We start from the raw sequence: 15,006 nt of genomic DNA on the forward strand, positions 1-15,006 counted from the left end.
GTATGGTTTTCTGTGACTAGGCGGTGACCTAACATAATCGCATGGTGTGCTTTCGCAGTAAAGCCTTTTTGAAATCGGACACTGTGGTTGGATTTACAAGAAGTTTATCTTTAAAATGGTGTATAATACTTGTATGTTTGAGGAATTTTAATTATGGGATTTCTGTTGTTTTGAATTTGGCGCCCTGCAATTTCACTGGCTGTTGTCGAGGTGGGTACCGTCCCACTTGTACCAGAGAGGTTAAACCCTTTACAATGGAGATCTGTGAAGTAAATAGGATTTAACAAATTATCTTTGAAAGACAGGGTCCTGAAAAAAGGGACGTTTCTTTTTTTGCTGAATTTGAATTAATAGTGAAGACATCAAAATTATGAAATAACACATGTGGAATCAGATAGAAACCAAAAAAGTGCTCAACAAATCAAAATAGATTTTTGATTTTAGATTCTTCAAAGTAGCCTCCCTTTGATGACAGCTTTGCACACTCTTGGCATTCCCTCAACCAGCTTCACCTGGAATGCTTTACCAACATTCTTGAAAGAGTTCACACATATGCTGAGCACTTGTTGGCTGCTTTTCCTTCACTCTGCAGTCCAACTCTTCCCAAACCATCTCAATTGGGTTGAGTTCGGGTGATTGTAGAGGCCAGCTCATCTGATGCAGCACTCCATCACTCTCCTTCTTGGTCAAATAGCCCTTACACAGCCTGGAGGTGTGTTTTGGGTCATTGTCCTGTTGAAAAACAAATGATAGTCCCACTAAGCGCAAACCAGATGGGATGGCGTATCGCTGCAGAATGCTGTGGTGGTAATGCTGGTTAAGTGTGCCTTGAATTCTAAATAAATCACCAGCAAAGCACCCCCACACCATCACATCTCCTTTTCCATGCCTCACGGTGGGAACCTACTCTGCGTATCAGAAAGACATGGAGGTTGGAACCAAAAATATCAAATATGGACTCATAAGACTAAAGGACAGTTTTCCACTTGTCTAATGTCCAATGCTTGTGTTTCTTGGCCCAAGCAAGTCTCTTCATCTTATTGGTGTCCTTTAGCGTTTTTTTCACAGCAAATCAACCATGAAGGCTTGATTCACGCAGACTCCTGTGAGTTGTTGGTTGAGATGTGACTTTTACTTGAACTCTGTGAAGCATTTGTTTGGGCTGAAACTTCTGAGGCTGGTAATTCTAAGGAACGTATCATCTGCAGCAGAGGGAACTCTGGTTCTTCCTTTCCTATGGCGGTCCTCATGAGAGCCAGTTTCATCATCGCGCTTGATGGTTTTAACCTTTATTTAAACAGGGAGTCACATTGAGATTAAAAATCTATTTTACAAGAGAGCCCTGAACAAATTACAATAAAAACGGAATATTAAAACAACATACACAGATGTGTATAAAATAATATAATTCAGCACAATAAACAAAAATAAACATATTGTCACGACTTCCACCGAAGTTCGGGCAGAGTTCGGCAGTCGACGTCACCGGTCTTCTAGCCACCGTCGATCCACTTTTCATTTTCCATTTGTTTTGTCTTGTTTTCCAACACACCTGGTTTTCTTTTCCCTCATAAATTTTCCCCCGCATTCCCAGCATAAGGTGCTCGTCGATTCAGGCGCGGCTGGGAATTTTATAGACAGATCGTTCGCCCATAGTTTAGGGATCCCCATTGTTCCCGTGGCTGTGCCCTTCCCTTTTCACGGCTTAGACAGTCGACCGTTAGGGTCAGGGTTGATTAGGGAGGCCACCGCTCCCCTGGGCATGGTGACGCAGGGGGATCACAAGGAGAGAATAAGTCTCTTTCTTATTGACTCTCCTGCGTTTCCCGTGGTGCTAGGCCTTCCCCGGTTAGCTTGTCATGACCACACTGTTTCGTGGCAACACCGGGGCTCTCACGGGGTGGTCGCGAGAGTGCCCGGGGAGATGTTTAGGGGTTTCTGTTGGTGCAGACCAGGTTTCCACCGTGCGCATCCCCTCAGAATATGCCGATTTGGCTCTCGCCTTCTCCAAAAAGAAGGCAACTCAATTACCACCTCATCGATGGGGGGATTGTGCGATAAATCTCCTGGTAGACGCAGCACTTCCCAGGAGGCACGTGTATGCCCTGTCACAGGCGGAGACGGTGGCTATGGAAACATATGTCTCCGAATCCCTGCGTCAGGGGTACATTCGGTCCTCCACTTCACCCGCCTCCTCAATTTTCTTTTTTGTGAAGGAGGGAGGTCTGCGCCTGTGTATTGACTATCGAGGTCTAAACCGGATCACTGTGAGGTACAGTTACCTGCTGCCTCTCATAGCCACAGCGGTTGAGTCAATGCACGGGGCGCGCTTCTTCACCAAACTAGATCTCAGGAGTGCTTACAACCTGGTGCGTATCCGGGAGAGAGACGAGTGGAAGACGGCTTTTAGTACTACCTCAGGGCACTATGAGTACCTCGTCATGCCGTAAGGCTTGATGAATGCTCCATCAGTCTTCCAAGCCTTTGTAGATGACATTTTCAGGGACCTGCACGGGCAGGGTGTAGTGGTGTATATTGATGACATTCTGATATATTCCGCTACACGTGCTGAGCATGTGTCCCTGGTGCGCAGGGCGCTTGGTCGTCTGTTAGAGCATGACCTGTGCGTCAAGGCTGAGAAATGCCTTCTCTTCCAAAAGTCCGTCTCCTTCCTAGGGTACCGCATTTCTACCTCAGGGGTGGAGATGGAGAGTGACCACATTTCAGCCGTGCGTAATTGGCCGACTCCCACCAAGGTAAAGGAGGTGCAGCGGTTTCTAGGGTATGCCAATTACTACCGGAGGTTTATCCGGTCAGGTAGCGGTTTATTTGGTCAGGTAGCGGCACCCATTACCTCACTGCTGAAGGGGGGACCGGTACATTTACAGTGGTCGGCTGAGGCGGACAGGGCTTTTGGTCACCTGAGGGCTCTGTTTACCTCGGCTCCCGTGCTGGCCCATCCGGATCCCTCTTTGGTGTTCATAGTGGAGGTGGACGCGTCCAAGGCTGGGATAGGAGCCGTGTTCTCTCAGCACTCGGTTATGCCACCAAAGCTCCACCCCTGTGCCTTCTTCTCGAGGAAGCTCAGCCCGGCGGAGCGAAATTATGACGTGGGGGACCGGGAGCTGTTGGCTGTCGTCAAGGCTTTGAAGGCGTGGAGACATTGGCTTGAGGGGGCTAAACACCCTTTTCTCATCTGGACTGACCACCGCAATCTGGAGTACATCCGGGCGACGAGGAGACTGGACCCTCGACAGGCAAGGAGGGACATGTTTTTCACCCGTTTTGTTTTCACCCTTTCGTACAGACCAGGTTCCCAGAATGCTAAGGCAAACGCACTGTCACGGCTGTATGACAAAGAAGAGCGGCCCATGTATCCCACCCCCATACTCCCGGCCTCCTGCCTGGTGGCGCCGGTAGTGTGGGAGCTGGATGCGGACATTGAGCAGGCACTATGTGCAAAGCCCACTCCCCTCCAGTGTCCCGCTGGGCGCCTGTGCGTTTCGTCTGCTATCCGTGACCGGCTGATCTATTGGGCCCACATGTCACCCTCCTCTGGTCATCCAGGCATCGGTCGGACGGTGCGCTGTCTGAGTGGGATGTACAGGTGGCCCACTTAGGCTAAGGACGTGAGGGTTTATGTTTCCTCCTGCTCGGTGTGCGCCCAGTGTAAGGATCCTAGGCACCTGCCCAGAGGTAAGCTACACCCCTTACCCGTTCCACAATGGCCGTGGTCGCACCTGTCGATGGATTTCCTTACCGATCTTCCCCCCTCACAGGGTAACACCATGATCCTGGTCGTTGTGGACCGTTTTTCTAAGTCCTGCCATCTCCTCCCTCTGCCCGGTCTCCCTACGGCCCTACAGACTGGGGAGGCCTTGTTTACACACGTCTTCCGCACTTCCTACGGAGTGCCTGAGGACATAGTGTCTGATCGGGGTTCCCAGTTCACTTCGAGGGTCTGGAGGGCGTTCATGGAACGTCTGGGGGTCTCGATCAGCCTTATCTCGGGTTTTCACCCCGAGAGTAACGGGCAGGTGGAGAGAGTTAACCAGGATGTGGGTAGGTTTCTGAGGTCTTATTGCCAGGACCGGCCAGGGGAGTGGGCGAGGTTCGTGCCCTGGGCAGAGATGGCCCAGAACTCGCTCCTCCACTCCTCCACTAGCCTCTCCCCCTTCCAGTGCGTACTGGGATATCAGCCGGTTCTGGCTCCTTGGCATCAGAGTCAGACCGAGGCTTCTGCGGTTTGACGACTGGTTCCGGCGCGCGGAGGAGACATGGGACGCCGCTCATGTTCACCTTCAGCGCGCCATGCTGCGCCAGAAAGCCAGCGCAGACCGTCACCGCAGTGAGGCCCCGGTGTTCGCAACCCTCTGTTCCCCCCATGCCGAAGTGTTTGTTGTAAGTGCTTGGGCACATGTTTACTGGTGCGCGTCGGGTTTTGTACCCATGTTGGTTATTTCTTTATGCCGTTGGTTTTGAAATGAATCTGCTCCGACTATTACCTAGTTCTGCACTCCTGCGTCTGACTTCCCTGCCAACAGTTACGCACCCCTTACACATATTTAATAAAAGCAATCACATTTAACTACATAAACGTCCTCAATCAATAATTTAAACTGACTGAGTGTCACTAGCACATCTAGCTGCATTGAACTGCATATTGTTCCACAAATTAGGGCCAAATAAACTAAACGCAGATTTTCCCAAATCTGTGGAGACTGGAGGGATCTCTAGTGTTCTCCATTCCTGTGAACGGTTTTGTTAACTTATGATTCTTATCTTAATTAATGATGTTACATATAGAGGGAGTTTCTGTAAGATTGCTTTGTATATAAAAAAAGAGAATGCAGCTCTCTTCTTACAGGCAGAGAGGTCCAACCCACATTTTTTTACAGAATACAATAATGAGTCCTAAAATTGTCCCCTTTGATAAAACGTATTGCGGGATGGTAGACTGTGACCAAGGGTTTTAAAACAAAATCCAATGCAGGGAGAAGCATTGTTTGAACAATCTTTCTCCTATTTTTAATACCAATGTCACACCCTGATCAGTTTCACCTTTCCACCCCCTCCAGGTGTCGCTTGTTTTCCCCAGTGTTTTTATCCTTGTGTTTCCTGTCTCTCTGTGCCAGTTCGTCTTGTACGTTTCCAAGTCAACCAGCGTTTTTTCCCGTTCTCCTGCTTTTTGCTATTCTCCTTTTTCGAGTCCTCCCGAGTTTGATCCTTGTCTGCCTGACCATTCTGCCTTCCTTGACCATGAGCCTGTCTGCCACTCTGTACCTCCTGGGCTATGATCTGGTTTTGACCTTTTTGCCTGTCCACGACCATTATCTTTCCTATCCCTTTGGATTAATAAACATTATAAGACTCCAACCATCTGCCTCCTGTGTCTGCATTTAGGTCTCGCCTTGATTTATTTAGATACAAAAACAAAATCTTGGATCTTAGCTCCTTAGTCAGATTTTCTATATGCGTTACGAAGGACAATTTTACATCAATCCAGACACACAGGTACTTATATTGAGAAAAATGCTCAATGTGGGCTCCATTTATAGTGTACATATGCAGATCCTCAGGGTCAACATTTCAGGACCTAGAGAACAGCATGAGCTTGGTTTTACTTGTATTTAAGACTTGAAGAAACTTTCAAAGTTCTTGAAATGTTTCCGGATTGACTGACCTTCAAGTCTTAAAGTAATAATGGACTTTAGGGCTATCTTCTGTGTACCACCCCTATCTTGTCACAACACAACTGATTGGCTCAAACGCATTAAGAAGAAAAGGAATAAACTTTTATAAAGGAACACCTGTTAATTGAAATGCATTCCAGGTGACTACCTCATGAAGCTGGTTGACAGAATGTCAAGAGTGTGTAAAACTGTATAAAGGCAATATATTTTGATTTGTTTAACACTTTATTGCTTATTACATGATAACATATTTGTTATTTCATAGTTTTAATGTCTTCAATATTATTCTACAATGTAGAAAATAGTACGAATAAAGAAAAACCTTTGAATGAGTAGATGTGTCCAAACTTTTGACTGGTACTGTACACATCCCAACCAGAATCCATGAATTACAGGTAAAACCTGTCACCTTCAAGGAGTGGGACACTAATCCGGACGCATCTAAGATATCCCACAACTCCCTCCAATGAACCATCAAACAGGCAAGGCATCAGTAAAGGACCAAGAATCCTACTACACCAGCTCTGACGCTCATCGGATGTGGCAGGGCTTGCAAACTATCAAATATTACACAGAGAAACCCAGCCTCGAGCGGTCCATCAACGTGAGCCTACAAGACGAGCTGAAAAAATTCTATGCTTGCTTTGAGGAAAGCAACACTGAATCATGCATGAGAGCACCAACTGTTTCTGACGACTGTGTGAGCACGCTCTCAGGCCGCAGGGCTAGACGAAATACCAGGATTCGTAACCCGATCATGCGCTGATCAGCTGGCAAGTGTCTTCACTGACATTTTATTTATTTATTTGAATTTTTTATTTAACCTTTATTTCACTTTTAAAACTTTCCCTGACCCAGTCTGTAATACCTACATGTTTCAAGCAGACCAACATAGTCCCTGTGCCCAAGAACGCCAAGGTAACCTGTCTAAATGACTATCACCGTGTAGCACTCACATCTGTAGCCATCAAATACCTTGATGGCTACAGATGCCATTGCTCACTTCAACACCATCATCCCAGGCATCCTGGACCCATTCCAATTCACATACTGTACAAAAAGATCCACAGAGGATGTAATCTCTATTGCACTCCACTCACACATGAGTACAAACTACATACGCTCACACACACATACCCCTACCGACGTGTTTTATTTTTTTCATTTAACCTTTATTTAACTAGGCAAGTCAGTTATTAAAACAAATTCTTATTTAAAATTACGGCCTATCAAAAGGCAAAAATCATCCTGCTAGGACAGGGACTGGGATGAAGAAAAAATTACATATATATAGGACAAATCACACATCACGACAAGAGAGATACCACAACAACATAGCAAGGCAGCAACACATGACAACACAGCATGGTAGCAACACAACATGGCAGCAGCACAAAACATGGTACAAACATTATTGGGCAATGTCAACAGCACAAAGGTCAAGAAGGTAGAGACAACAATACATCACGTGAAGCAGCCACAACTGTCAGTAAGTGTCCATTATTGAGTCTTTGAATGAAGAGATGGAGATAAAACTGTCCAGTTTGAGTGTTTGTTGCAGCTCGTTCCAGTCGCTAGCTGCAGCAAACTGAAAAGAGGAGTGACCCAGGGATGTGTGTGCTTTGGGGACCTTTAACAGAATCTGACTGGCAGAACGGGTGTTGTATGTGGAGGATGAGGGCTGCAGTAGGTATCTCAGATAGTGGGGAGGGAGGCCGAAGAGGGTTTTATAAATAAGCATCAAACAGTGGGCTTTGCAGCAGGTATACAGAGATGACCAGTTTACAGAGGAGTATAGAGTGAAGTGATATGTCCTTTAAGGAGCATTGATGGCAAATCTGATGGCCGAATGGTAAAGAACAACTAGCCGCTCGAGAGCACCCTTACCTGCCGATCTATAAATTAAGTCTCCATAATCTAGGATGGGTAGGATGGTCATGTGAATCAGGGTTAGTTTGGCAGCTGGGGTGAAAGAGGAGTTATTACAATAGAGGAAACCAAGTATAGATTTAACCTTAGCCTGCAGCTTTGATATGTGCTGAGAGAAGGACAGTGTACCATCTAGCCATACTCCCAAGTACTTGTATGAGGTGACTGCCTCAAGCTCTTAACCCTCAGAGGAAGTAATCACACCTGTGGGAGGAGGGGCATTCTTCTTACCAAACCACATGACCTTTGTTTTGGAGGTGTTCAGAACAAGGTTAAGGTCAGAGAAAGCTTGTTGGACACTAAGAAAGCTTTGTTGTAGAGCGTTTAACACAAAACCAGGGGAGGGAACAGCTGCATAAAAATGGATGAGAGAGCTTCCTACTGCCTGAGCTATGTTGTTGTTGTAAATTGAGATGAACGTGGGGCCTAGGATCGAGCCTTGTGGCTCTCCCTTGGTGACAGGCAGTGAATGAGAGAGCAGATGTTCTGACTTTATACACTGCACTCTTTGAGAGAGGTAGTTAGCAAACCAGGCCAAATACCCCTCAGAGACATCAATACTCCTTAGTTGGCCCACAAGAATGCAATGGTCTACCGTATCAAAAGCTTTGGCCCAGTCAATAAATATAGCAGCACAACATTGCTTAGAATCAATGGTAATGGTGACATTTGAGGACCTTTAAGGTTGCAGTGACACATCCATAACCTGAGCGGAAACCAGATTGCATTCCAGAGAGAGTACTATAGACATCAAGAAAGCCAGTCAGTTAAATATTGATACGTTTTTCCATCACTTTTAATAAACAGGGCAAAATAGAAATTGGCCTATAACAGTTGGGGTCAGCTTTATCTCCCCTTTTAAATAAAGGACGCACCGTGGCTGCCTTCCAAGCATTGTGAACCTCCCCAGAGAGGAGAGGCAGGTTAAAAAGGCCAGAGATAGGCTTGGTGATGATAAGGGCAGCATCCTTAATTACTCTGTTTAGCCCATGGCCTCACATGTGAATCCTTAAAATCCATAAGACTGAATTGAGCCGGTCGGTCACATTTGTTTTAAAGTAACATACTACAAACCAGAAACATGGAGATAAGACATATATTGTGCACTTCTCACCAGCTGTTACTTCCGTCCCAAGACAGTGTTCCTTCCGTCCCGCCGGCAGGTACAAAAGTAACGTTAGGCTAGTTCTCTTCTCGGTCTATTTAATTTAAACTCATTTACCCTAGAAATTAAATTTCTAATGGTGGAGGACATATATCAGTTTGTAATAAAATATGATCTCTGAGCAATTAGGAAGGGAAAAAAAGTGTGACTTTCGTCCCAGTTTTCCTCTACTGCATGGGTGTTGGTGTGTATTTCTCCGTATATGTGTGTGTGAAGTTATTGTCCTGTGAAGTTAAAATGAACACATTCCCACAGTCTGTCATTGAAGTGCTGGGAATAGAACCCCCATCATTTCACACAGGTTTTTATACATACGACGTGTCTTAGTTCGTATGGGTGCATGCACATGAGCTCTTTGTCTTACCTCTTAATGGCTTCTTCCTGTCTTCTCTTCTTATCGTGTTTCTCCTGAAGGTAGGCCCAGTTGGTCTCTTTCCGGACGCGGTCGCTCTCACGGGCGATGTCAGAGGCATTCTGGATGACCAGTCCGTCATAGGCCCTGAGTCCACTGTCCTCCACATACTGGAAGAACCTGCTGAACGATGCTTCCTCCTCTTGAGAAGTCATTGTTTTTCACTGGCAGTGGAGCAGAAAGCACTGCAAGTAGAGGGATAGGGTAGAAACACAGACAGGGCTGAGTTACACGATAAGGAGGTCAAGTCAATAGTAATGACGTCTGGTGTATAACGATGTTGAGCAAATGACATGCAAAGCCCCACTGGGCACAAATATTTGTCAACGTATTGTGACATGGAATCTATGTGGAAAATACATTGGATTTGAATAAAGTCATCAACGTAAACTGTTGTTTTGAGGGTGACATTTCAACCATAGGATTATGTCGTTATTGTAACCAATTTACTTGTATGTGATATGTTGAATTTGAACCATTGAAACAACATCAGATCGTCAACATTATATCCACTTTCAGGGGCAACACCTCCTACTGCAGAGCTAATCTACAGCTATTAAATTGGTATCAGGGTTAACCAGGGTTATAACCAAGCCTGACCTACTTAGCTTTTGTATTTGTCACTGACTACTACCAACGTGCTATCGTGAGAACGATTATTGAGACCTCTTAATAACTAAATATGTTCAATGTTGCTATTGAAGTCATTCCAAAAGGTAGGTTTAACAGAGCAAATGAAATGTAACCTTCATTTATAAGTCATATATCATCAATGATACTTTTTAGGCCTATAGCATTGGCAAAATCATCAACAACAGCTGTTTCAATTTAACCCAGGGTTCAACTACAAATAGACAATACATTTAGGCATAGGGTTTCAAGCTTTGATTGATCTGAAATGTAATCTTCAAGTTAATCATTAAAATGTGGGATTCACATCTCCATCGCAACCAACAATCTGAGTTCAAGAACATTACAAAACTCAAACTTTATCGAAAGTGTATTTGACATTTTATTTGATTTAGTCCTATTCTTTAATTTAGATTGTTGGTTGAGATGGAGACGTGAATCCAACATATTCATTCATATTCATTTATAGACAAGACCGTTTTTAAGCCAGTGACTTAGATGAAACTATCCCAGCATTAGATATCCTATAAATGTTAGTATTTGGTTGTGTTGTCAACCAGTCACAACTTAAAAATTGTAATACAGTAAATAGCCTAAAGTAAAGAGTATCTTACGTACTAATATAACAGTATTTATTCAACCTTTAAGTTAAAAGCACATCCATGGCCACATTTTGAGGTTAGCCTTCTGTAACTATAAATGTCTTCTTTAATCATAGAAAGCGTGCATGATCAAGATACTGTAGGTCTGCGGATATCAATGCATTCGGATATTCAGACCCTTTACTTTTCCCACATTTTGTTACGTTATAGCCGTATTTTAAAATGGACCCCAAAAAGTATTTCCTCATCAATACAACGACAAAGCAAAACCATTTTTTTTGCCATTTTTGAAAATGTATTAAAAATAAAAACAATGACATAAGTATTCAGACCTTGAATCAACTTTGGCAGCAATTACACCTTCGAATCTTCTTGGGTATGACACTACAAGGTTGGCAAACCTGTATTTGTGAAAAACAAAACCCACAGCATGATGCTGCCACCACCATGCTTCCCCGTAGGAATGGTGGAAGGTTTCCTCCAGACGTGACGCTTGGCATTCAGGCCAAAGAGTTCAATCTTGCTTTCATCAGACCAGATAATCTTGTTTCCTTTTGGTCTGAGAGTCCTTTAGGTGCCTTTCGGCAAACTCCAAGCAGGCTGTCATGTGCCTTTTACTGAGGAATGACTTCCGTCTGGCAACTCTACCATAAAGGCCTGATTGGTGGAGTGCTGCAGAGATGGTTGTCCTTCTGGAAGGTTCTCCCATCTCTACAGTGGAACTTTGGAACTCTGTCAGAGTGACCAGCGGGTTCTTTGTCACCTCCCTGACAAGGCCCTTCTCCCCCGATTGCTCAGTTTGACCGGGTGGCCAGCTCTAGGAAGAGTCTTGGTGGTTTTAAACTTCATCCATTTAAGAATGATAGAGCCCACTGTGTTATTGGGAACCTTCAATGTTGCAGACACTTTTTGGTACCCTTCCCCAGATCTTTACATTGACACATTTCTGTCTCGGAGCTCTAAGGACAATTCCTTTCACCTTATGGCTTAGTTTTTGCTCTGACATGCACGGTCTATGGGACCTTACATAGACAGGTGTGAGCCTTTCCAAATCATGTCGAATCAATTGAATTTACCACAGATGGACTATAATCAAGATGTAGAAACATCTCAAGGATGATCAATGGAAACAAGATGCACCAGAGCTCAACTTCGAGTCTCATTGCAAAGGGTATGAATACTTATGTAAATTAGATACTTCTGTTTTTATGTGTAATACATTTGCTAACATATCTAAAGACCTGTTTTTGCTTTGTCATTATGGGATATTATGTGAAGATTGATGAGGAAAATATTTTATTAATCAATTTTAGAACAAGGCTCTAATGTAAACAAAGGGTTCTCTATAATTTTCGAATGCACTGTATGAATACAAAATATCTGACATTGTATTCCCATTTGAACTTTGCGGTGCTTTTATAATGGTTGAGAGCACATTGATAACACATTTGATGTCAATTAAACCAAAAATCAAACAATGTTTTTCCATTGGAAGTTGGTTGTGCTTTTAGATGGCTGGAAGCATAGTGCCACACTACAGAACTGTTCTGCTAGCACAGACTGGAATATGTTCCGTGATTCATCCAATAGCATTGAGGAGTGCACCACCTCAGTCACCGGCTTCATCAATAAGTGCATCGACGACATCATCCCCACAGTGATTGTACGTACATATCCCAACCAGAAGCCATGGATTACAGGCAACATCCACACCGAGCTAAAGGCTAGAGCTGCCGCTTTAAAGGAATGGGACACTAATCCAGACGCCTATTAGAAATTCCTCTATGCCCTCAGATGAACCATCAAACAGGCAAAGCATCAATACATTACTAAGATTGAATCCTACCACACCGGCTCTGAAGCTCGTCAGATGTGTCAGGGCTTGCAAACTATAATGGACTACAAAATGAAACCCAGCCAAGAGCTGCCCAGTGACCCGAGCCTACCAGACGAGCTAAATGCCTTTAATGCTCGCTTCGAGGCAAGCAACACTGAAGCATTCATGAGAACACCAGCTGTTCCGGATGACTGTGTGATCACGGTTTTCGCAGCAGATGTGTGGCAAGTGTCTTCACTGATATTTTCAATATCTCTCTGACAGAGTCTGTAATACCTACAGTTGAAGTCGGAAGTTTACATACACTCAATTAGGATTTGGTAGCATTAACTTTAAATTATTTAACCTGAGTCTAACATTTCAGGTAGCCTTCCACAAGTTTCCCATAATAAGTTGGGTGAATTTTGGCCCACTCCTCCTGACAGAGCTGATGTACCTGAGTCAGGTTTGTAGACCTCCTTGCTCACACACGCTTTTTCAGTTCTGCCCACACATTTTCTATAGGATTGAGGTCAGAGATTTGTGGCCACACCAGTACCTTGACTTTGTTGTCCTTAAGCCATTTTGCCACAACTTTGGAAGTATGCTTGAGATCATTGTCCAGTTGGAAGACCCATTTGCGACCAAGCTTTAACTTCCTGACTGTCTTGAGATGTTGCTTCAATATATCCACATCATTTTCCTGCATCATGATGCCATCTATTTTGTGAGGTGCACCAGTCCATCCTGCAGCAAAGCACCCCCACAACATGATGCTGCCACCCCCATGCTTCACGGTTGGGATGGTGTTCTTCGGCTTGCAAGCCTCCCCTTTTTCCTCCAAACATAACGATAGTCATTATGGCCAAACAGTTCTATTTTTATTTGATAAGACCAGAGACATTTCTCCAAAAAGTGCAATCTTTGTCCCCACGTGCAGTTGCAAACCGTTGTCTGGCTTTTTTATGGCGGTTTGGAGCAGTGGCTTCTTCCCTGCTGAGCGGCCTTTCAGGTTATGTCAAAATAGGACTCTTTTTACTGTTGATATAGATGCTTTTGTACCTGTTTCCTCCAGCATCTTCACAAGGTTCTTTGATGTTGTTCTGGAATTGATTTGCACTTTTCGCACCAAAGTACATTTATCTCTGGGAGACAGAACGCGTCTCCTTCCTGAGCGGTATGACGGCTGCGTGGTCCCATGGTGTTTATACGTGCGTACTATTGTTTGTACAGATGAACGTGATATCTTCAGCCGTTTGGAAATTGGTCCCAAGGATGAACCAGACTTGTGGAGGTCTACAATTTTTTTTCTGAGGTCTTGGTTGATTTCTTTTTATTTTCCCCTGATGTCAAGCAAAGAGGGACTGAGTTTGAAGGTAGGCCTTGAAATACACCAACAGGTACACCTCCATTTGACTCAAATGCTGTCAATTAGCCTATCAGAAGCTTTTAAAGCCATGACATAATTTTCTGGAATTTTCCAAGCTGTTTAAAGGCACAGTCAACTTAGTAATGCACAAAGTAGATGTCCTAACCGACTTGCCAAAACTGTAGTTTGTTAAAAATAAATTTGTGGAATGATTGTAAAACGAGTTTTAATGACTCCAACCAAAGTGTATGTAAACGTCCGACTTCAACTGTACATGTTTCAAGCAGACCACCATAGTCCCTGTGCCCAAGAAGGCACAGGTAACCTGCCTAAATGGCTATCACCCCGTAGCACACGTTGGTTGCCATGGAGTGCTTTGAAAGGCTGGTCATGGATCACATCAACACCATCATCCCGTAAACCCTAGACCCACTCCAATTCGCAATGCCGCAATGCCCAACAGATCTACAGATGACGCCATTTCAATCGCACTCTAGACTGCCCTTTCCCACCTGGACAAAAGGAACACCTATGTGAGAATGCTATTCATTGACTACAGCTCAGCATTCACCACCATAGATTCACCACTAAAGACCCTGGGACTAAACACCTCCCTCTGCAACTGGATCAAGGACTTCCTGACGGACCGCCCCCAGGTGGTAAGAGTCTGCCATGTTTCTACCCATCTGCCATGCTGTTCCTCAACCCCGGGGCCCTTCAGGGGTGCATGCTTAGTCCCCTCCTGGATCCCTGTTCACCCACTACTGCGTGGCCAAGCTACACCATCATTAAGTTGGCTGATGACACAACAGTGATCACCAACAACGATGAGACAGCCTATAGGGAGGAAGTCAGAGACTTGGCAGTATGGTACTAGGACAACAACATCAAAGCAAAGGAGATGACCGTAGACTAACTGGGACCTCTCTCCCAGTTTTAGGCTGGGTTTCTGTACAGCACTTCGAGATATTAGCTGATGTACGAAGGGCTATATAAAATAAACTTGATTTGATTTGGACTACAGGAAAATGAGGGCCGAACACGCCCCCATTAACACTGATGAGGCTGTAGTGGTGCGGGTTGAGAGGTTCAAGTTCATTGGTGTCCACATCACCAACAAACTATCATGGTCCAAACACACCAAGACAGTCGTGAAGAGGGCACGACAACACCTTTTCCCCCTCAGGAGACTGAAAAGATTTGGCATGGGTCCCCAGATCCTCAAAAAGTTCTACAGCTGCATCGTCGAGAGCATCCCGGCGTAACAGAGGGTAGTGCGTAAGGCCCAATACATCACTGGGGCCAAGCTTCCTGGCATCCAGGACCTATATACTAGGCTGTGTCAGAGGAAGGCCCAAAAAATGGTCAAAGACTCCTGTCACCCAAGGCA

The 15,006-nt window shown here is 44.7% G+C and overlaps 1 protein-coding gene across 2 annotated transcripts in view; it reads right to left on the minus strand.

Annotated features, from left to right (window-relative positions):
• Positions 1 to 15,006, minus strand: part of nyap2a (neuronal tyrosine-phosphorylated phosphoinositide-3-kinase adaptor 2a) — a 103,350-nt gene that overhangs the window by 81,952 nt on the left and 6,392 nt on the right. For both annotated transcript variants that reach the window (XM_055896602.1, XM_055896601.1), the window contains exon 2: positions 9,152 to 9,384. In XM_055896602.1, coding sequence (XP_055752577.1) covers positions 9,152 to 9,354 — 203 coding nt within the window. In that variant the 5' untranslated portion in view covers positions 9,355 to 9,384. The remainder of the gene's footprint in view (positions 1 to 9,151; positions 9,385 to 15,006) is intronic.

The sequence above is a fragment of the Salvelinus fontinalis genome, chromosome 33 (assembly GCF_029448725.1).
Source record: "Salvelinus fontinalis isolate EN_2023a chromosome 33, ASM2944872v1, whole genome shotgun sequence".
Lineage (NCBI taxonomy): Eukaryota > Metazoa > Chordata > Actinopteri > Salmoniformes > Salmonidae > Salvelinus > Salvelinus fontinalis.